At 40.6% G+C, this 22,217-nt stretch overlaps 2 protein-coding genes across 4 annotated transcripts; both read left to right on the top strand.

Annotated features, from left to right (window-relative positions):
- Positions 1-455: 455 nt before the first annotated feature.
- LOC115686669 (probable 3-hydroxyisobutyrate dehydrogenase, mitochondrial) lies at positions 456-7,796 on the top strand. 3 transcript variants are annotated; one of them, XM_056303579.1, is made up of 12 exons: positions 477-626; positions 1,379-1,467; positions 1,855-1,969; positions 2,531-2,681; positions 4,391-4,473; positions 5,214-5,309; positions 6,121-6,259; positions 6,573-6,634; positions 6,843-6,904; positions 7,048-7,117; positions 7,238-7,357; positions 7,454-7,796. In XM_056303579.1, exons 1-12 carry the CDS (start codon positions 483-485, stop codon positions 7,631-7,633), a joined length of 1,311 nt encoding a protein of 436 aa, XP_056159554.1. In that variant the 5' UTR covers positions 477-482; the 3' UTR covers positions 7,634-7,796. The 3 variants fall into 3 exon arrangements, with proteins under 3 accessions (XP_056159556.1, XP_056159554.1, XP_056159555.1); XM_056303580.1 differs by having other exon boundaries at positions 6,843-6,898; positions 7,454-7,795; XM_056303581.1 differs by lacking the exon at positions 1,379-1,467 and having other exon boundaries at positions 456-626; positions 7,454-7,792.
- A 9,594-nt stretch (positions 7,797-17,390) lies between these two features.
- LOC115662368 (60S ribosomal protein L9) lies at positions 17,391-19,586 on the top strand. The gene is made up of 3 exons (XM_030584516.2): positions 17,391-17,854; positions 18,805-18,927; positions 19,236-19,586. The coding sequence occupies exons 1-3, from the start codon at positions 17,480-17,482 to the stop codon at positions 19,320-19,322; spliced, it is 585 nt and encodes a 194-aa protein (XP_030440376.1). The 5' UTR covers positions 17,391-17,479; the 3' UTR covers positions 19,323-19,586.
- The last annotated feature ends 2,631 nt before the right edge of the window (positions 19,587-22,217 follow it).

Raw genomic sequence — 22,217 nt, 5'->3', positions numbered from 1 at the left:
TGGGAGACCGCCCTGCTGCCCTGGAAAACTTGAACTTTTGGCACAAGTGTCCGCGGGGACCCACGTGTCAGGAAGGCTTCACGGTAGAATAACTCCCACGGCACAGAGCTAAGCCGAGCTGAACTGAGAGCAGCTGGGAGAAAATTTTTAAAAAACAGCCCTCTCTCTCCAGTCTCCACACTCACTCTCTCTCTCTTTCGCGCTCCCAATCGAATTCAAGATCTGGAATTCGCTCTGCGCTCCGTCTCCCTCACGCCGACGAGCGAGGTCCGTCTCCTCGCCCCGACGCCGACGCCGCCTCACTCCGACGATTTCTCTGTCTTGCAGTTCGAGCCACGAAGCTTGGAGCAGCAGGAGCGGACAAGGCCCATATCCACAAGTGGCGCTCCGGAGTTTGGAATAATGCTTCACGAGTGAGTGGCGCTCCAATCCCCCTCCCTCCCTCCTCCTTCCTCTCTCTCTGCCCTTCTTTCCTTTTTTTTATGTGCTGTATGGCGAGTCGCGGAGCGAGAGCTCTCCTCTCTCTTCCCAAGCGCAAACTCAACGTGTCGTCTCCTCTCCTTCGACCGCCGCTGCCGGCACGCGGTCTCTCCTCTTCACCGGATGATGCACCGTCGAATCTTGGAGTAAGCAAAGCGAGCTCTTCGTCCTCCTCCTCATCCTTCTGTCGTACAAACCGCTTCAGTGTTGTACAGAACTAAAGAGATACGTTGTTTGTGGACGTTTGAGATAAAAGGGTGGCTTCGTGCTTTTGGGTTCTAGAATATCAACAAGATATGCTTATGTGAGCCAGTAATGAAGTCCTTGGCCTCGTTTTCTCTGTCTTGGTTCATCTTTCAATTGGGTACCGCTTTTTGCATTGAATTCTAATCCATGATTGGTGATATATAGTCTACTTGAAGAATATCAGACCTTTATGAACTGTGAAGTTGGTAGCCACAGTGCAGAGTGATGTTCAGTGGTAAAAATGAATAAGGACCCTCGAGTTTAGTGATGGTCTGTGGTATTACTACCCTTTGTGCTTGCAAGAAGTCTGAGTTGGCAAAAAGACTGGGTGCCCTGCTTGTTTGCTTCTCCCGTGGGAGAGTTGGATCTTGTTCATATGTGCTGCCACAGCATCTTTTTGGTTTTTAAGTATGCTCTGCGAGCCATAGATTTCAAGGACTTTTGTTTTTGTTTTGAGTCAAGAACCTTAATCCATCATCATCATGGTTTGCTCAATTTTTAGCTTCAACGATATCTCAAATATTGCCCTTTTAATTTACCATGTCCAGCTAAATCATAGATGGGGTTTTCCATGGTTAATTTCATATGACAGGTATGGTTTATAGCTTTTAGCTCTTGTTTGTCTCTGCTGAATTTGCTTTTACATTTACAGAATGTTGGCTTCATAGGCTTGGGAAATATGGGATCCAGAATGGCGAAGAATCTTGTTAAAGCCGGATACAACGTCGCCGTGCATGATGTGTAATGTTTGGGATTCTGTGAATCTAATAATCTGTAAATGCATTTCCTCGAAATGATAGTACTCCAAAATGATCTCATTATGTTGCTATTTTGAGCTTCCAATGCTTTGACATTAACTGATTAGCTAGACCAACAAGGAGATGAATGTGTTATGAGCAGATTAGGATCAGAATCTTGGTTTATTCACATCCCTTAGGAGACGTTCAGAGAGTTCTCACTAGACGGAAGCCTATCTTTGTAAGTAGTGTCCAGACTATCCTTTGACTTTCCCAGTAGCATCACCTTTTTCAATTTTGTATTCATGTATAATGGAACATTCTTGCAATCCAATTATTGTGGAGCATTTAGTGCCCATTTGTGTAAGTGAAAAAAATTTATTCCTTTCAGAAATGGTGATGCCATGAAGATCTTTGCTGGCATTGGAGTCCCCACCAAGAAAACACCCTTTGAAGTTGCAGAAGAAAGTGATGTAATAATGACAATGTTGCCGTCATCTTCCCATGTAAGTTCTAAATTTTGTCTTTTATGTTTGTCCTTTGCTTGCAGTAGCCTTTCTGTCATCACAGTTATATTACAACTGCAGTTAATCTTTACGATTGTCGTATAGATTTTAAATAGAGAATATTGTCTTGGTTGTAGTTCTAATATGAACCAGGAGTTGTGAATTGAACTGACCAGAAAGAGGGTAAATGTTTCAACCTTGGGAAATAATATGTCTTAATGCTCAGAGGTCCATTCTTTCCGGCTATAAGTGATCTTATATTCGGTGGGAGATCATTGGCATTAACATATAGGCTTGGGTATTGATGAAGAGGTCCTGTTTTCCTATTTGAGGAGCACTTCAATTACTTTGGACTCATGTTAGGCATTCACTTTTTTATTTCATGCATCAATCGTAAGTGTATGCTAGGAGCATGCCGTACGACGCAGAAATGTATTTAAATCAATTTGCTCGGCGTGTAAGTTGTTTATCACTGTGTTTGTGGAGCCTTTCTCATAAAATTTCCCAGGTGAAAGACATATAAGGATAAAATTGAATAATCTATCTATACGAATAATGAAGGTATTTGTTGTATACACTGGACCGAATGGATTGCTTCATGGTGGAAATCTCCTAAGACCGTGGTTATTGATAGATTCTTCTACTATTGATCCCCAAACATCGAGAAAGATTTCAGCACTTGTGTCTAACTGTACTTTAAAAGGGAAGAGAGGTAACGGGAAGTAAACTCAGAAGCGTTATCCTTTAAATAAAATTATTGCTTGTAAGTGTCATGCTTAATAGCCCATTGTTCCATCAAGATTATTTCCCAAATAGTGTGCAGTCCTTATTTCCTGAAAACTGCTTGACCGTCGTCGTCATCGTAACGTCCTAAAAATATGATTTACCAGGATATATGACTATTGCTATGGAGGCATACTTACGCCGCATCTCCATGTCCATTTGCAAGAACATGCACTCTTTCAGTGATATTTAATGGAATGTACGTGGTAGTTAGGCCCAATTCCCTAAAAAACCCCAAACTTTACCTTTGTCCCAATTATATCCCAAACTTTTTTTTGTCTTATAAAAAACCTCAAACTTTTACTTTTGTCCCAAATCTACCCAATTCACTTTTCGTCCAATTTTTTAATATTATTTTTATTTTTTCGAATTTTATTTTATTTTTTCTTTTCTTTTCTTTTTCCTTTCCTTTTCTTTTTTTTTTTTGTTTCACCTTCTGGCCGGTTGACCGGCCAGAGGCGGGGGCCGGCGAGGTCGGCCCTGCCGGCCGCTGGCGAGGCTTGGCCCCGCCGGCCGGCGAGGCCGACCTCGCCAATAGCCGGCGGGGCCGAGCCTCGCCATGGCCGGCGAGGCTCGGCCCCGCGGCCGGCTGGTGAGGCTCGGCCTCGCCGTTCTTGGCGAGGCCGACCTCGCCGCTCTTGGCGAGAACTCGGCCACGCCGCCGGCCGGCGAGGCCGACCTCGCCAATAGCCGGCGGGGCCGAGCCTCGCCGTGGCTGGCGAGGTCGGCCCCGCAGTAACCGGCGAGGTCGGCCTCGCCCGAGCGGCGAGGCCGAGCCTCGCCAGCCACACGGTGAGGCTCGGCCTCGCCCAACGCCCGCGGGGACCGAGCCTCGCCGGCCACGGCGAGGCTCGGCCTCGCCCAACGCCGGCGAGGCCGAGCCTCGCCCCGCCGGCCCCGCCTCTGGCCGGTCGCCGGTCCGGCGACCGGCCCAAAGGTGAAACAAAAAAAAGAAAAGAAAAGAAAAGAAAAAATAAAAAAAAATTCGAAAAAATAAAAAATAATATTAAAAAATTGGACGAAAAGTGAATTGGGTAGATTTGGGACAAAAGTAAAAGTTTGAGGTTTTTTATAAGACAAAAAAAAGTTTGGGATATAATTGGGACAAAGGGTAAAGTTGGGGGTTTTTTAGGGAATTGGGCCGTGGTAGTTATCGGTGCTTTTACTAGGACTTAATACTTTGGATGGAATGCCACCATTCTCACCATCCCCATAGTGTATGAGACAAATGGATGAGAAATTTAAGGTTTTCTTTTTTGTCAAAATAAGACTTGAGCATGTAATGTTCCATCAGGATTATCTTTGGAGGATTAAAATGCATATATCAACCCCTCCACAGATTCCTGCAGTGCGGGAAGCCTTGTGCACTTAGACGCCTTTTTTAATTGCCGTAATAAGCAGATATGGCATCTCAGACTTGGAATACTCAGATTGTTTGATGCAGGGCAAAGGCAACTACATACCTTGTATTAAGAAACTGAAGATGTATATAAGTCATACACATTCTATTACTGCCTTTTGAACATCATCTTTTGGTCCCAGAAGAATTGGTAGTTGCCCCCTTTGGATTTGTTTCTCATCTTTGTTTCTTGTGTTATATGTATATGCTGTACAAGCTTATATGTTGTAAATAAATAGATGGAGGTGGAGTTCCTATGATGCTGGATGCACCTGTTTCTGGAGGTGTTCTTGCTGCTGAAGCTGGCTCACTCACGTTCATGGTATACTCAGTATCTGCAATCGATAGATCCTGATATGATTATAATAGCTCAAGAGTATGGACTTGCTTTTGAAAGCACTCAGTTAAGAACTCTCAGTTGGTGTTTCTTTTGCTTTGTGCATGTAACTCTATTTCGATGAACATGAATTGATGGAAATATTTAACCATAGCTGCTCATGCTTTGGTTTCCAGAAAATAGAACCTTCATAACCACAATAATTGTTGGATCACCTACTTTATTCTCACTGATGTCAAGATTATCTCTTGTGGCGTCTTAGAGACAAAATTTCACTCGAAAAAGCTGAGAATCTCCACAATGGAATCACTTAATCATATCTCCTGGTAATCATATTTTTTCTGTGAAATAAATGGATTAGTTAATACAGAAGCCCCTAAGCAATCGTGCCTCCCTTGTAAAGTTTAAAAAAGAAGTCCTGGCCATGGTTTCTTTATAGTTTGAATAATTGGTAAATACATTCCTATTGATAGAGTTACTATTAGCTAGCTGAGATTTTGGTTAATATTCCAAAATCAAAGTTTGGTTTCTGTGGCCGTCTTAGATATTGCATTTTAGTGTACTGAATGAAACTAAATGCAGCAATACAGCTTATAGAAACAGCAGGGATTGGGAAGATAGTTAATGAATTTTCCGTAGTTTTGTGGAAAAGCGATTGCCTCAACACCCTAATTGATGCACTTCTCTTGAATGTTCTATTCGTTAATTAACATGGCATTTCGCAGGTTGGTGGATCAGAAGAAGCTTATCTGGCAGCAAAGCCGTTGCTCCTCTCCACGGGCAAAAGCACAATTTATTGTGGTGGAGCAGGAAATGGTTCGGTGAGTTCCATCATTATTGGTGCAATGACTCATAATCTGTGTGCGTCTACTGGAAAGTGTTAATTCATGTACTGCTCATGGATGGTACAAGCCTCAATAAGTATTCAGTGACTGCAAAAGGAGAGAAACATTGCGAACAATTTTGAAAGTTCCTTGCTTTCTTTATACCACTGCTAAGGCTGGAATTGGTTGTCTGATTTGCCGCATAAGAGGAGGTTGCCACTTATGGGCTGAATACTGATGCTTATACACCTAAAGCTTGTTGTCATCAACAAATAAGATTGAGATGGGGGTTCCCCTTGGTATCAATACATATTACTAATCATACTCTGAAGGTAGAATTTCGCTTGGTTGCTGCTTTAGTCTTGCTTTCACTTAATACGGTTAGTGGCTAGTTCTACTTGGTTTGCATTTACCAAGTTCTACCTTGCATTAGAATAGAATATCCATATTGTCTTCTGAATTAATTCATAGCCATATCTGAAACTGAAAGGTTGATAAATGCTTAGTGTACGAAAGACAACTGAAATCAAATTGAACAAGACATCAGCAAAGCATCTTCTTGAGCTCTTAACGACATGCACTACATTTTTCTAGTATTCAAAACCAGAAGATTTTGACAATTTTGTCCCATTGACTAAACTGATCAGTTTCCAGAGTTCCTCAATGTTTTAGCACACATCCTTCATATGACAACATATATTGAAGAGACAATACAAGTACAAAATTTGACCAAATGTATTAATTGTTCACAATTACTCTCGCCAGCCTTTGCCTGATTGTAATACTTTCAATGTCCTTTAATCTTTAGGCAGCAAAAATCTGCAACAACTTAGCACTGGCTGTGAGCATGCTTGGTGTATCTGAGGCACTTGCTCTTGGTCAGTCTTTGGGAATTGCTGCAAGTGTTTTGACAGGAGTGTTCAACTCTTCAAGTGCTCGATGTTGGAGTAGGTACTATTTGGTCACTTTTCTGTGGCACAAGTAGGGTTTATTGTGGCTTCTCTTTCTCCTGCACTTTTTTTTTTTATCTTCAAAGGCTTGTAGTTATTTATCCACAGCATTTAGATGTGGCTTGGAGATATTGTTGGTGTTGAGAAATCATAAGCCGATGTAATGTGTTTTGCAAGTTTGAATGACGGTGTCCTCTCTCTCTCTCTCTCTCTCTCTCTCTCTCTCTCTCTCTCTCTCTCTCTCTCTCTCTCTCTCTGTGTTTTTTTTCCTTTATAAAAGTTGTAGTAATGCCCATGGAAACTGACTTAGGTGAAAAAGTGGGGTATGCCATTCGTGTTGAGGATGTGACTGGGCCAAACACGGTAATTAAGGTGAGACTGTTTTCGATTGTCAAGAGCAAATTCTTTACGATACTATTTTTTTAATGCCGACTTTTCTGAAGTAGTGTTGTTGCTTTTAATCTGGGACATATCTCAAATTTTGTTGGTTCCTGATAAATTATAATCTATGCCTTTTCGTTTTGGTTTTGTGCTCCGTCATGTATAATTGTTTTTTTTGGTGGTCACTACCGTGTTGCAGTACATGACAGATGGAGTGCTTTTCCGTGAAACACTGAAAGATTCCGACCTTGAATGGTACCAGTATGACAATGCATGAGCAACTCTGATCTATTACTTCTTGTTAAACTAGGTTGGAGTGGATTTGTATATGCATGGAGAATAACCTACGTAGACTCAGGTTCTTCAAGCAGAGCCTTACATTTTGTTGTTTTTACTTGTTTCAGGGTTGTCGTGATGGATGAAGCACATGAGAGATCACTGAACACTGATGTTCTCCTTGGGATATTGAAAAAGGTGGTAGCTTGAGGTCGCGATTTTAAGCTCGTTGTAACATCTGGTACTCTAAATGCACAAAAATTTTCGAACTTATTTGGCAAGTAATAATCACATTTTATGCTCTTGATGGGCGATCAGTTAGGTTGCCTAGATGAGGTTTTGACAATTGTCTCGATGCTCTTGGTGCTGTTTGTATTTTTCCAGCCAAAAGATATAGTGGAGGAGAGCGATGCTGCAAGGGAGAAATTTTTCGTTTCGGTATTTGGCCACTTAACAATGCATAATGTCTATCAGTAGTGGAAAAGTAAATAGTACAGAGGGGATTGGTGTAATGATCACGTTTTGCTTGTCAAGAGCTTGCGGAAGGCTCGAGAAGTGAGATCTCAATTGCTGGATATTCTCAAGATGTTGCGAATCCCATTAACTTCAAGTTGGCCTGACGCAGATGTCGTTAGGAAGGCCATCTGTCTCTGCTGGAGCATAAGAAGCAGGAGGAAGAGAAGACAGCCATGGAGGAAGAAATGGAGAACCTAAGGAGATCGCAGGCAGATGCGGAGATAGAGATTGAGGTGAAAGAGAGGGAGAAGAGGGCGAAGCAACAGCAGCGAGTCTCATTGAATGGGTTGAGGCAGGGTACTTCTACTTACCTCAGACCAAAGAAATTTGGTCTATAACTGTACATGGCGTTGTATCAATAGCATATAGTGTAACATGTAATTGTTAGAGAAGTTTGTTTCACCATTGAGGCTCACCGCGAATGGCAACCCAAATTCAGAGTAGACCAGATCATCCAAATTCCTAAGCGACAGTACGAGGCTTCACAGTCCAAGTTTGGGTCCTGATTCCAATATTATCCCCATGCCTCGTTACCCAATACCAGCACTAAAAGAATACCTGTGGCTAAAAACATACATAACCTAGACTCTTACAGTGCTACGAAATACCATGCAAAACTAACCACAATATATCGTAAAATTATAAGTCTAACTGCAATAACTCATCTCCCACTGAATATATGGGGAGATACTGCCTTTGTTGTGTAATAGTTTTTGACTTCGCATATTCACTCACCGCTTCACCCTTTTTCATGTGCTGTGCAAACTTTGCCTCGTATTTAAAATCTACCTCGCCTCGTTCCCCAACTGCAGTAGTATCAGCATCATTCTAGTTTTAGAAAAATCAGCTTTCAGGCAATGGGCATTACTACAGTAACTTTTATAAATAAATAAAAAAAAACAGAGAGAATTATCGAGAGAGCGCGACCAATGAACAGTGTGCGACCAGCGGCTTTTAGGCAGATTTTCGTCGGGTTTCGGCTCGATTTTGGGACGGCCAAATTAGAATTCTTGTAGTGCTGTGAATGAGCTTTCTTTTAACTATAAGCTCGCTTAGAACGGAGTTTAGTGGAGAAAGTTATGACGCAACCAACTTTCGTGCTCAAGCTCTGCGTTGCGGATAATTTGGCTAGTCTTTCATTGAGCTGTGTATATATATAGAATTGGTAGTTTAGGGTATTGCAGGACCGTGGGATTTTACAGAATCCGATTTGGACTTACGGTTTGCCGGATATGAATTTTTGAAGTTGAGAGCGCGCAGTGAACAGTGCGTGACCAGTGCTCCAAATCCGTGCAAGGAACATTGAAATTAAGATTGCAGAGATATACAAAAAGAAGAAACTAATATTCACACCTCAAATGTGGAATTTATTTAATGAAAAAGAAACAACCACTTTCTTCCCACAAACAGTATGCAATGTCGACAAATACATAACATGTTCACAATAACACACTATGGCAAACTCATGACATCCTTGACCTTCAAATTCCAAATAACATGTGAGCTACTATAAACATCGACAACACAGTGTCTTCAATCTCGAATTTTCTTTCTTTAGCTTTGCCGCATCTTGTTTATCATGTTTTACTTGTGCCTTGAGAGCTTTGATTTTAACATCCATGAAATTGCCATCATTCTCATTATGAGTCGACACTAGTTCTTCTTCGACATTGATCCGGTGATAATTTTTGGACACACTCATTGCCAATTGACTAGTTTCCACATCAACCCACATAAAAAAAACCGCAATTTTCCCCTCTGTTGTAGTTTTATCTTGGGCAGCGGTAATATCTTGTTCCCCGATTGTCCTTCATCATTGCTATTCGTAAAGGAGATTTCAGGCCACAATAGCAAAACACAGATGTATCGTTGTTAGTTGGAGGAATCGACGTCATTGACGGTGACGAATTCGCCGATCCCTTCATTAATTCGCTACACATTCTGAAACTTCAAAATTGGCCAAAACTTGAACACAAACTTCAATAAATCCATGTCAAGAATGCTGAACAGTTCTTAATTCAATGATCCACGATACCTAGCCAGAGGAAATAAGGTCACAAAGTCAACACCACCATAGTATTTCCAAAGTTCAGCTTCTGTGGACAACATAAGCTTTCTAATTCATATCTCTGCTGTGTTTCAACTATAAAATGGATTATACGCATGTCAGTTCACTAAAATAGAAGTCCCACAAGTCCTTTGAAGCTAAAGCCAATATATAAACTAAATCGACAAATTCTAAGAAAGAATTTCCATGCCTAAAGCAAAACAAAGTTATTTGGAAAAGAGACATGTAGAACTACTAGAACCCACATCTACACCACGAGTAGCGTTTCCAGCAAGAATAACAATGGCTCTAAACTGACCATAAAAAGAATAAAAAAATAAAAACAATGGCTCTAAACTGTTTATATATTCTTCAAGTGAACATTATGGGGCTGCTTTAGCCTAACGAAGCACGTCTTTCTCGGAAGCTCCTCGCCGGAGAGCCTCGTCAAGATTCTGCTGGGCTCTGAATGCCGCAAATCCATTTCTTCTGAGTGCAGCAAAGAATTCACAGGAAGAGAGCGAATCAGCAAAAGTTGGGAGTCATGAAAACAAAAACAAAAAATAAAATTCCCAGCACATACAAATGCACAAAATCTTCACCTCACTTCAGTCTCCACACAAAACATAACTATGGAACTATGGATTACATAAGGTGCACAACGCAACTTGTCAAGATAACAATTATAAGCAGAATAATTTCTAAATTTCTTAGACCACATGGTGTATATGTTAAAAAATAATACAGAGGAACTCATTATTGAATTAGATTAATGAAGAAATAGCTATATTGAATAAGCTGCGCAGTGCGAAGATAAGAGCAGTCACAATCAACAATGAAGACCAACACCACCAAGACCTGGATCTGAAAGAAGTTAAGATGCCTTTAAGCAATGGCAATTCTGATTCCAAGAAAAGGAATAACAATCTCCATGGTCCATTGGCCGTTTCCTTAATTTACATACATGCAATATCTATGTGATGTCCATCATTGAACACAATATTGGTGATCAGACACTTCAAAACATCAAGCAGACAACACATGCAAACAAAACCCATATGACCATTTGAAACCCACTCGACCAAACACGTATCTTCCTTTTTGTTGCCGTCTTTGTTTTCTAAGTCCACTTTTTCAACTGATGCCGAGTTAGGTACGTGTTATTATTTTCAGGATCATAAACATAATAACTAACTAGTTATGTCAATCAAATGGATAAAAGGAGCTTGTCAAAGGCTCTAGAAATAGCTTTTAACTTGTCTTATGAGACATTTACTTCTGAAGGTCTTTTAAGAGCAGACGTTGTGATAACCTTTGAAATTTAAGAGATAACGGGAGTCTAATCAAACTATGGTGGTCCACTCAGCATTAAATAGGAAAGTTATTTCCGTTCAAGATGAAACAAGGTTGGAATAGCAAGAGGACTTGACATAAAATATTTTACCAATTGCTTGATGCTCAGTCTGAGCCTCCAGCCAATGCTGCTCAAACTGAATGTTGGAGAGAGCCTCCTCCAACTTCCCTATCTGTTCCAACAAGGGGTTGATATGCTCTGCAGATACATTCACAACAGATAAAAAAGAGTTACACATGGTACGGTCATAAAGTTTTCAACAGACAATAAAACAGAAAAAAAGCAGAGTCCTACTGTCCTTTGCAGTTTGCATGGTGATCGTAGTATGCAAAATGGCCAACATGTACATCAAAGTCGATGATTTCATGATAAGGAGACTTGTTAGTAAAGCAAAACCGATGAAAACCCTTATGGTGAGCCATACACTGAAATTTCTCACTGATCTTGTCATGAGAATCTTGAATCTGATTACCAGAAGATCCTTTCACCTGGCAATTTCAAAGGTTGCAAAGAACGTACAGTTATCTAGGTCATTGTCAAAGGATTAAAGATCGATAAGCACAATATTGACAGAATTAAGGAATTCGATAATCAATACATGACTTTAATTCAAAGCATGTCCCGACAAACATGAAAATCAAAAACTAAATATGCATATGTGAGATCTAGTTGACCCATCTAGGCCGCCAAAGGCTAATAAACTACACTGAATAATCTCCTTTAGGAAGATAATCAGCATCCCTCACAAAAAAATGTATATTTGAGTATAGTATTTCTTGTACATTACGTTCGATCCATTAACCATGTGCTATTACGTCTGACCCATTAACTATGTGCTATTAAGAACTCTCGCCTACTTTCCGAGATTAAGTGCATCACAATATATGTAGGGCCCAATTCCCTAAAAAACCCCAAACTTTACCCTTTGTCCCAATTATATCCCAAACTTTTTTTTGTCTTATAAAAAACCTCAAACTTTTACTTTTGTCAAAAATCTACCCAATTCACTTTTCGTCCAATTTTTTAATATTATTTTTTATTTTTTCGAATTTTATTTATTTATTTATTCTTTTCTTTTTCCTTTCCTTTTCTTTTTTTTTTGTTTCACCTTCTGGCAAGCGAGGTCGGCCCCGCCGGCCGCTGGCGAGGCTTGGCCCCGCCGGCCGCTAGCGAGGCTGACCTCGCCAATAGCCGGCGGGGCCGACCTTGCCAATAGCCGGCGGGGCCGAGCCTCGCCGTGGCTGGCGAGGCTCGGCCCCTCAGAGCAACTGGCGAGGTCGGCCTCGCCTAGCAACGGCGAGGTTCAGCCTCGGCCGACCTCGCCGTTGCTAGGCGAGGCCAACCTCGCCAGTTGCCGGCGGGGCCGAGCCTCGCCAGATCTGGCGAGAACTCGGCCACGCCGGCCTCTAGCGAGGCCGACCTCGCCAATACCGGCGGGGCCGAGCCTCGCCGTGGCCGGCGAGGTCGGCCCGCCGGCAACCGGCGAGGTCGGCCTCGCCCAACGCCGGCGGGACCGAGCCTCGCCCGGCCACGGCGAGGCTCGGCCTCGCCTAACGCCGGCGAGGCTCGGCCGCCCAACGCCGGCGAGGCCGAGCCTCGCCCCCGCCTCTGGCCGGTCGCCGGTCCGGCGACCGGCCCAAAGGTGAAACAAAAAAAAAAGAAAAGGAAAGGAAAAAGAAAAAATAAAAAAATTTCGAAAAAATAAAAAATAATATTAAAAAATTGGACGAAAAGTGAATTAGATAGATTTGAGACAAAAGTAAAAGTTTGAGGTTTTTTATAAGACAAAAAAAAGTTTGGGATATAATTGGGACAAAGGGTAAAGTTGGGGGTTTTTTAGGGAATTGGGCCCAGCAATGATTATCATATAGTCCTCATTCACATTCACCTAAAGTATATACCAAAGAAGTTGAATATGCAGCCTAAAGTATAGCACTATCCACATTGTGGCGAAAACAAGCGATCGAACAATAAAATTGACAGAACAAGAAAATAAATCAGACACCAAATTTATGTGGTTCGATCGTCTACATCCACGGGAAAGCAGTACGAAATTTCACTATAGATCAAGTAATACGACGGAGATTACAACCACACTCGAATCACTCAAACACTCCTAGGCTACGTTTGGTAATCGGGATAAAATTCGGAATAGGATAAATTTTATCCTATCCCATGTTTGATGCCTGTTCAAAATAGGATAAAGGCGAATATAGGAGGGATATAGCCAGGATAAAATTATCCCATGGGAGAGGTGGGACAAAGGTGGATAGGATTTCTAATATACATAATATAAAAGTTATTTTTCTCGAATAACAAGCTTGTTAAATTAATAACATTAAAATAATATTTGAATTTTAATATAAAAAATTCAAAATAACAAAAAGATAACAATAAATTAGTTTTTATTTATTCTTATATTTATTTATATATTCAAATTTCTTTCTATCTTATGATATAAATTTCATATATATACACATTTAGTATTTATATTTATTACATATTTTAGGCATTTTTGTATAATTTACTATTTAATAAAATTTTATTAAAGAATAATGGAAGGGGAATAAATAAAAAAGAAAATAATTAAAAAAGAGAAGGAAAAATAATAATAAATAAATAAAAATGAAATAAGTAAGAGTGTCAAGAGAAATTTTTATCATCTCTATTTGTGCAATTTTTAGGTTCATTTACACTGATATAACGTTCATACAAATAATAAATATGGTAATACGTGAAAATATCTGGCTTTATTATTGCGATTCACCAAATAGTAAATAAGATATGACAAATTCCTTGGATTTTATATCTTATCCTATTCAATCCTATCCTAACTAGAAATCTGGACAACCAAACGCAGCTCTAGTGTTTCTTAACCCTTAATTACACCCAACAACTCACACAATGTTTAGCCCCATAATTTCTCACGAAATAATTTATCAATCTCACGAAGGAATTATACACAAATCTTATCATAAGATTTAATCGGCTTGAACACTAAGTTTTCTTGGATATAATTCACCAGTAAACCAAACGTGGATGTCACACCATTATCATCTGCTCGCAAGTAAACCTCAGCTTCAGCGACAAAACCCTTGAGAATATATATGTTATACAAGCCACCGCCAGGGACAAAATCCAAGCGGGATTCGGTCAACAAAAAAAAAAAAGTCCAAGTTTCCTCTTCATTTTTTTTTCTTTTTCTTTTGTTTTGTCTGTCACATGTTAATTAAGTCGATACGCAAGGCAAAGTTCTCGTTCAGACTTTCCTATTTCGATAGCCAAACGCTCCAACGCAAATTCAGACTTTATTTCGGAAGTCGATTTCCTTCTTTCTTTCTTTCTTTTTTATCTTCGAAATTCAGCTTATCGCTTCAAGCTCAAACTCTAGAGCCATTCCAACACACATGGTGTGTAAGAGAGACTTCGGGATATTGACTTACCGTTGGAATCGGTGGAATTTAACGCGAATATCTTATTGTGACAATACGCATTTATCACAAGCCCAAATAATTTAGAATATAATTAAAAGGACAATAAGATTCGATGAATTAAACATTTCTAAGTCCAGACATATAATGGCAAGTAGCAACATAATCGCGAGAGCTCTTGACGACTCCTAACATTTCTTGAACCTTATCGTCGCCATCTCTCTCTAAAGCTCTCTCAATCTCTCTCTGATCCAAGATTACTAAATGGGCATCTGAAGGCGATTAAAACAGTTGTGCACAGACTCTGCATTTATAAGAACACCATGATTCAAAGAATACAAAGGAGAAGCAAATGCATGGATATATATATATATATATATAAAGGAATGTTGTTCACTTAACATTTGTTGCGGAAGTAAGAGATCGAACAATAAAATAGACCGAACAAGGAAAGAAATCAAACACCAAATTTACATGGTTCGGTCGTACTAACCTACATCCACGGGGAGAGTAGCATGGAATTCCACAATAGATTAAGCAATACAACGAAGATTACAATCACACTTGAGTCACTCAAACACTTTCAGTATTTTCCAAGCTCCAATTACACCCAATAGCTCATGCAGTGTATAATTTCATAATTCCTCACGAAATAATTTCTCAATCTCACGAAAGAATTACACACAAATCTTCAAGACCCACGCTACTCCTGACATCAACAACGGCGTATGCATATACCCAGGAAGAGAACGTGGCCGACTCAGAATTGGAAACCTGGATAATTTGGTCAACTAAGCAAGGCTTGGACTTTTCCTTTGTTGACCGTGACTCCCATAGGAATTAGGAAAGAATAATTTTATTCTTTCTACTTTCCTTTTTATTTCTCGCCGACTCCAACATAGGAAAAAGTTCTGTTTTTAGGGAATTCACCCCTTTTTCTTCATTACTTCCGAAACTTTTTTTTTTTTGGTTGAGAAAAAGGGGTTTCTAATTGTTGTATCACTTATAATGCTGTAGAATATTATTGCCTATGGGGCTGTACTACTACGGTCTCCGGGATACAACAACCAACATACCCTACCAACTTCTTGAACATAATCCCGACCGTCACCATTCTCTTTTCCATCGTTCTGAGGTATATGATATGTGAATGAAGTTCCACGTACATATATGCAATGAGCGTGCTTAGATTTCACTTCTGAATGACGTACATGTTCCGATAATTTGGTAGAAACGTTCTCGGTAAAACATATCTTTAGTAGCTACTCTCAAATGGAATTGTGCCTTTCCTTTGGAGTCAATCAGAATGTAGCTTCATGCTACTAAAAGGCATGGATGTTGGATTATGGCAGAGTAGAGTCATTGAGGTTAAACGCCAGAGCAAGTAAAGTGAAGACCACTCAGGCTTTATTTGTTTCACAGAAATTGAACTAGAAAATATTATCCGTTGTTTGGTAAAAAAAATCTTATTTGTTCAAAAATTTCTTACGTGGAAGCTGGTCGTCTTACGTGACACGGCCACGCTAACATGGACAACTTTTGTATTTAAAAAAAAAATCTTATTTTTTTTTAAATTTTTTTCTTTTCTTTCTTTTTTTTTTTCTTTTTTTCCTTTTTCCTCCTTTGGTCATCGAGCCTTGGCGATGGTTGGCGACAGCCAACCTCATTGGTCTCAGGCGAGCTCGAGCATGCTGAATCTGGTGAGGTGAAGCCTTACCCGAGGTTGGCAACGCTTGAGCTCAACCTCATCGGGATCTAGCGAGCTTGAGGCTGGCGAGGTCGGCCCTCGCTGGCCCTCTCTGGTGGCCGGTCACCACTAAGGCCCGGCGATCGACAGAGGAAGAAAGAAAAAGAAAAGGACATAATTTTTTTTTTAAAAACTAAATTTTTTTAAAAAAATTTGTAAAAATTATCCACGTCAACGCTAACTATGCCATGTAAGATGGCCAACGTCCATGTTAGCAATTTCTAGACCTAGTGTCCTGGGAAAATGTTGCTAAATTTAAGCTTTGATAGAATAATATTTTCTGTTAATTCATTTTCTTAAGTGAACTAAACGTCCAAAAATGAGGAAAATGTTTTCCTAAAAATATTTTCCACGAAACAAACGGAGTCTAAAACTTATGTCCAATGGGAGCAAGAATTTCTAGGAACATTTGGAACATTTCGTTTCTAAGCAAAAGGGCCGTTCTCAAGTAATCTTCGATCGATTACGTATTAATCAATATTCAATTGATTGGTTTGAGGTTATCGACAAAAAAGATTTGTCTAAATCACTTCGTTTCATTTTGTCCAAGTTTCTTCTTTTTTTGTCTAACTCACTTCCTTTTTTCTTTGTGAGTTTTGGGAATACCCCATTCATAAGCCTGAGATCCACGTCTATGAATTGAAAGGTTTGAATGATCAACTCTACAATCAGTTGTTAGAATCAATAGGTCTTCAAATTGTTCATTTGAAAATATGGAAACCATTATTATTGGATGATGATAATATTTCCCAAAAATCGAAATTCTTGATCAATGGAGGAACAATATCACCATTTTTGTTCAATAAGATACCAAAGTAGATGATTGACTCATTCCATACTAGAAATAATCGTAAGAAATCTTTTGATAACACGGATTCCTATTTCTCAAATGATATCCCACGATCAAGACAATTAGTTGAATCCCGTGAAACCATTTCATAGAAGTTCTAATAACTGATTGCAGAGTTTTTTTTCTTTTTGGTTTTCCTTTACTTCCTTAAGTTTAAATTGTGCATACACACCTTTTGTACCTTAAAATCAGTTAAAGAAATCATCTCTCGAACTTTTATTTCGGTAGAAAAAGGAAAACCCAAATGTACTACATAAATTTGTAGAGGAACTCCTTTGAGTGTTTATCATCCTAATTTGTCGTCTCGCCATGCCACGTAACATGTTCGAGCCAGGTCGGAGGAGGGAGGGTCACTCTACAAATATGCATACGGTACAGGGGCTATTTCGCAAATAAATGAAAGCCTAGGGGGCTAGCCTTGACTGTACTTCAATTTGGGCTCTAAAAGCCCAAACCTCTTTTGGGCCTTTCCCCTCACGGCCCATCATAGTCGCATCGCATATAACCCGGCCTTCCTCGCTAGGGTTTTACTGTCACCTTCCTCCTCCTCCTCCGTCGTTCACGCTTCCTCTGCGGTTGCAGCTTCCGCCGGCCAAGCCGACCGACGCCGGAGAGATGAAGACCATACTGTCGTCGGAGACGATGGACATCCCCGACGGGGTGAGCATCAAGATCAGCGCGAAGGTCATCGAGGTGGAGGGGCCCCGGGGTAAGCTCACCCGCAACTTCAAGCACCTCAACCTCGACTTCCAGCTCATCCGGGACGAGGCCACCGGCAAGAGGAAGCTCAAGATCGAGGCCTGGTTCGGCACCCGCAAGACCTCCGCCGCCATCCGCACCGCCCTCAGCCACGTCGAGAACCTCATCACCGGGGTCACCAAGGGCTACCGCTACAAGATGCGCTTCGTCTACGCCCATTTCCCCATTAACGCCAGCATCACCAACGCCAGCAAGTCCATAGAGATCCGCAACTTCCTCGGCGAGAAGAAGGTGCACACTGTTTGGATATCTCGTTTTTCCAGTTACTTCTGATTGTGTACACTTTCCTTGCGTAGCTATTGACTGGTCAGATGTTAGACTACTGTATATTGGTTGAAATATGGTCGCTTGGTTGCTGGTTGGGAACTTGCGTGGGTGGATCTGCTATGGGGTTAAACTTCTGTGATGTGCACTGAGACTGGGAAGGTTTCTCAATGTCGGTATCGTGCCTCAATGCATTAGTAAGCGTTAAGCCTAGGAGCTGCAAGTTCTATTTTGGGGACCCAACAATCTAATTAAAAAAGCCGAGAAGTCGTAGTAAAAGCTCTAATGATGCCGGGTATTGTTCGAGTGGATTGCTAAACTATAATGTAGCTTGTTGCTTTAGTTGTGGTAAATTTGTTCTGAAAGGCCTATGTAAATACCGAATGTGGGTAGCTTTCATGCTAAACTGTCTGTCAACTGCTAGTTGTGATGTAAGATGTTTTAATCTGGACCTTTGCAGGCATTTACTTCATACTGGTGTTATTCACTTCGAGCATTATGTCGAAATATGTGGTTAGATAAAAACTGCATTTGACATGTCCTGTGTAGACTTTGCATACTAATTTTAAAGTATTGCCATGGTGTCCCTGCGTGGCTTTGATCTGTTGCCATTTGTGAGGACATCCAGCTTGTGAGCTGCTGAATGACTTGCTTGATTTTAACACTAACTGTTAGCTATATATTGTATAATGGCCACTGATCGAGAATGGCTTGATTTGCCATTTTGAGTATGTTTGCTTGTAACTGTATTGTACTGTTGTAGACTCTGAGAGTGTGTGTTGAGAGATGCTAAAAACTATGTTCATGGAACTCTAGCTAAAGGCTTGATGCAAATACTCAAGCAGTTGATGTCTGCAACTGCCTTAACAGTTTGATCCTCACTGACTGGATACTAATAAAGTTCCTATTTGAATCAGGTGAGAAAGGTCGATATGCTTGAGGGAGTGACAGTTCTTCGTTCTGAAAAGGTCAAGGATGAGCTGGTTCTGGATGGAAATGATATTGAACTTGTTTCCCGATCATGTGCCCTGATAAATCAGGTATCGGCCGCCCTGTTCGCTCCTCTCTCCATAACATATTTAGATGCACTTGTGCTTATGCCTACTTGCGATATTTTGGGGAGAGGAAGGAAGACTCCAGTAATATGCCTGTTTAACATTGTAGTTTAGTTTTTCATGTTGCAATAGCTCTCTGAAGTTTGCCTATAAAACAGAATGAAACCCAACACAGGAAAACAATCTATTTGCCTGTAACCACTTACTTTCTTCCCCCTTTCTGAAGAAACATACGCATGCATGTATGCATTGCTTAGCATTGCTAATCCAGCTTTTTGTTTTTTGGGGAACAGAAATGCCATGTCAAGAATAAAGATATCCGGAAGTTCCTCGATGGTATCTATGTTAGTGAGAAGGGAACAATTCTCGAGGAGGAGTGATTGGTGCAAGAATTGCATCTTATATTTGTTTCAAGAATTTGAGTTGATCTTGTTTCAAGCAGGTTGTTAGGTGGCCTTTTTTGTATTATGGGTAGTTAAACATTTGTGGGTCTAAAGTTATTTACTCTTTTGCTTTTGTCCTTCTTTTTGGACAGTGGCCGGCAACTCAGCAGAGGGAAAACACATCATTATTGGATTAAAATTGATTATTTGAGCACGTTATCCTCTATGAAACCACTAAAAAGTGATGACCTGTTGATTGAAGGCATGTGCAAGACATTTCTCTTATCTTTGTTCAGTTTTTGCCATGCATGTTTCTCGACCTGTCTGCCCTGCAAGTGGAGTTTGTGAACTTTGTGCCAGTATTTGAGGAGGAAGAAGAAGGTTCACCGATAATCTCAAGCTGGTTATACATTGACAAAGGTGAATGAAGAGTTGCTATTGATTTGTCTATTCCGTATCATTTGCCTTTGGTCGGTCAATTGACATGAGGGCCGAGACGAATGATACGTCGTCTGTCTAATTGTCACAACCACAAAGGAGTACGTCTATACTTACTCTCCTTTGTGGTTCACTTGAAAGTATTGCTCCAAGAAAAGAAGGTGCATCATGCTATATCTTTGTCTATTTCCAGGCCCGATCCTATATCCCTTTTCTGATGTTTCTTGCAATTCCCATTCTCGACATAGACTTTTAGTGAGTAGATACGTATTCTCAATCTCTCTGGGTCAAATGCTTATGAATCTCCTTCGTTCTCCTCTATATTGATAAATCGAACCCACATCGTTCCCTATGGTAAAATCTGTTCTGATGGTGGTGGCAGGGCAATGATTTTGAAGAACTCGAGGCATTTTATTGAGCAGATGCTTCTTTTACAAAGATTTGGCTAGAGAGATCTTCTCTGCTGATCTCTTGCAGCAAATCATGAAACTAATGTATCTCTACTGCTGAATTAAGCGTCAAACGACAGCATATGTATGCTGTGTTACTGATATTTATCCAAGCAGTTTTGCATGCAGGGTTTATTATGTCTGAAATTGCCGGGAATTTGCTGAGCCAAAAGGAAGAACAGTCCTTTGCGCTGCCTGCGTGTTGAACTCCCCATTGCTTATGTTTGCGGTCTTCATTTGTGCCGTTTAATGACGATATCAACCCAAAATACGGATGACTCTACAAATTCGTGATTGACTACCATGTTTCAAAAGTTACCTACGCATTCGAGTATCTTAAAAATTACCAATTTTATCATTAGAATTCTGGGCAGAAATCCAGAATCCTGTCGATAAATTAAACAAAGAAGAACGGGATGCAATGAACCCACTCAACGAGGTGGCCCATACATGATTAACTTCAATAAATTCGGGTTGAAATATGGGTTTGTGGCCTAATTTGATAGCCCTATCCAAATCAAAAAGTCCGGAAGGCCATGTCGCATCATCAGAATGCGAGTGCCGTTCCAAACCGATATAACCATATGATTAAATCTGTTAAAATGGGTTAAAATCCCATTTCTTAATTCATATTTTATAGGCTAAGTTGTTATATGAATTAGTTTTATTTATTAAATGGGTTATGAATGGGTTTATAATAGTAAAACCCATCATATTTTGGTCACCTAGCCGATTGTCGGACCCAAAACCAACATCCACATTGTAGATCAGCTCATGACACTTATGATTCACGTGGATGTGGTAATATCCGGAGCATATGACCGAGTGGCCAGAACATTTACAAAGTGCCAACATCAGTTTGCTTAGAAGAAGCATGTATACTATGATGTTGCTGGAGCACTGTGCCTCTGCTTCCGGTTCTAGAGCCACTTGCAGAAGGGAAGAAGAGCCTTCTCATGAGTACCCACTAACAAAATAAGAATTCCCACGATGATGCTTAAATTAGGGTTCATAGAGTGACTAACATGTGCAGGCACCAAAATAGACAATTTGGCCATTGGCTTACAAATCGTCCCCGCCATCGTTCACTATAACGAACTACTACTGATGGTGGTCGGGACGATTTGGAGGAACTCGAGGCGCTTGTTAGCGGATACTTCTCTTCAGAGCTTTGGTGGGAAATCTTGTCTACTGATCTGCGGCAGCAAATCACGAAACTAATCTGTCTCTATCGCAACATTAAGCGTCAAACGACAGCATATGTTCGTTGCGTTACTGATTATTATCCAAGCAGCTTTGCACACGGGGAAATCGCTGAGCAAAAAGGGAAAACAGTCGTTTGCATTCCCTCTGGTTAACTCCTCATGGCTAAAATTTTGCGGTTTTTTTACTGTACGGATAATAATGATATCATTCCGAAATACAGATAATTCTACAAACTCGTGATTGATTACTGTGTTTCGAAAGTTACCAACACATTTGCAAATTTACCGTCTCTTGAAACTTACCAATTTCATCTCTACAATCGTGGGCCAAAATACAGAATCTTGTTGATAATCCGCAAACGAAGACAGAACGGGGAGGCTATGAACCCCCTCAAGGATGGCATGGCATCGAGACCATACATGTCCTCTAAAAATAATTGATAGAGCGATTCTGCTTTCAAACAAAAATTCCCTCGAAAGACTATGAAAACGAATTCTCGGGTATTGATGAACCTGCGGATGAGGTTGTTCGGATGGTGATGCCCGCCTTAAATGTAAGCGGGCATTGTCCGCGACAGGTTTCATTTGCCAGAGCTCGCGGTTGGTGTCTGTTAAGGATGTGGAGTCCATTCAAGGTAAATGCCAGAAGCTTAAGCCCTCGTCGTGTCCTTGCCATCCTGGTATGACATTTGATAATACTACATTATAAGAAAAATGTTGGCACGCATCTTGTGTAGATATTTCTTCAGATACCCACCAAACTTGCCCACGCATCAGATCTACCAATTTGAGTTCTCCAC

This window comes from Syzygium oleosum, unplaced genomic scaffold (genome assembly GCF_021117445.2).
Source record: "Syzygium oleosum isolate NSW1041296 unplaced genomic scaffold, Sole_v2.1 Sole_v2.28, whole genome shotgun sequence".
Taxonomy (NCBI): domain Eukaryota; kingdom Viridiplantae; phylum Streptophyta; class Magnoliopsida; order Myrtales; family Myrtaceae; genus Syzygium; species Syzygium oleosum.
The sequence above is the reverse complement of the archived record's forward strand: the minus strand, read 5'-3'. Positions and strand labels throughout refer to the sequence as shown.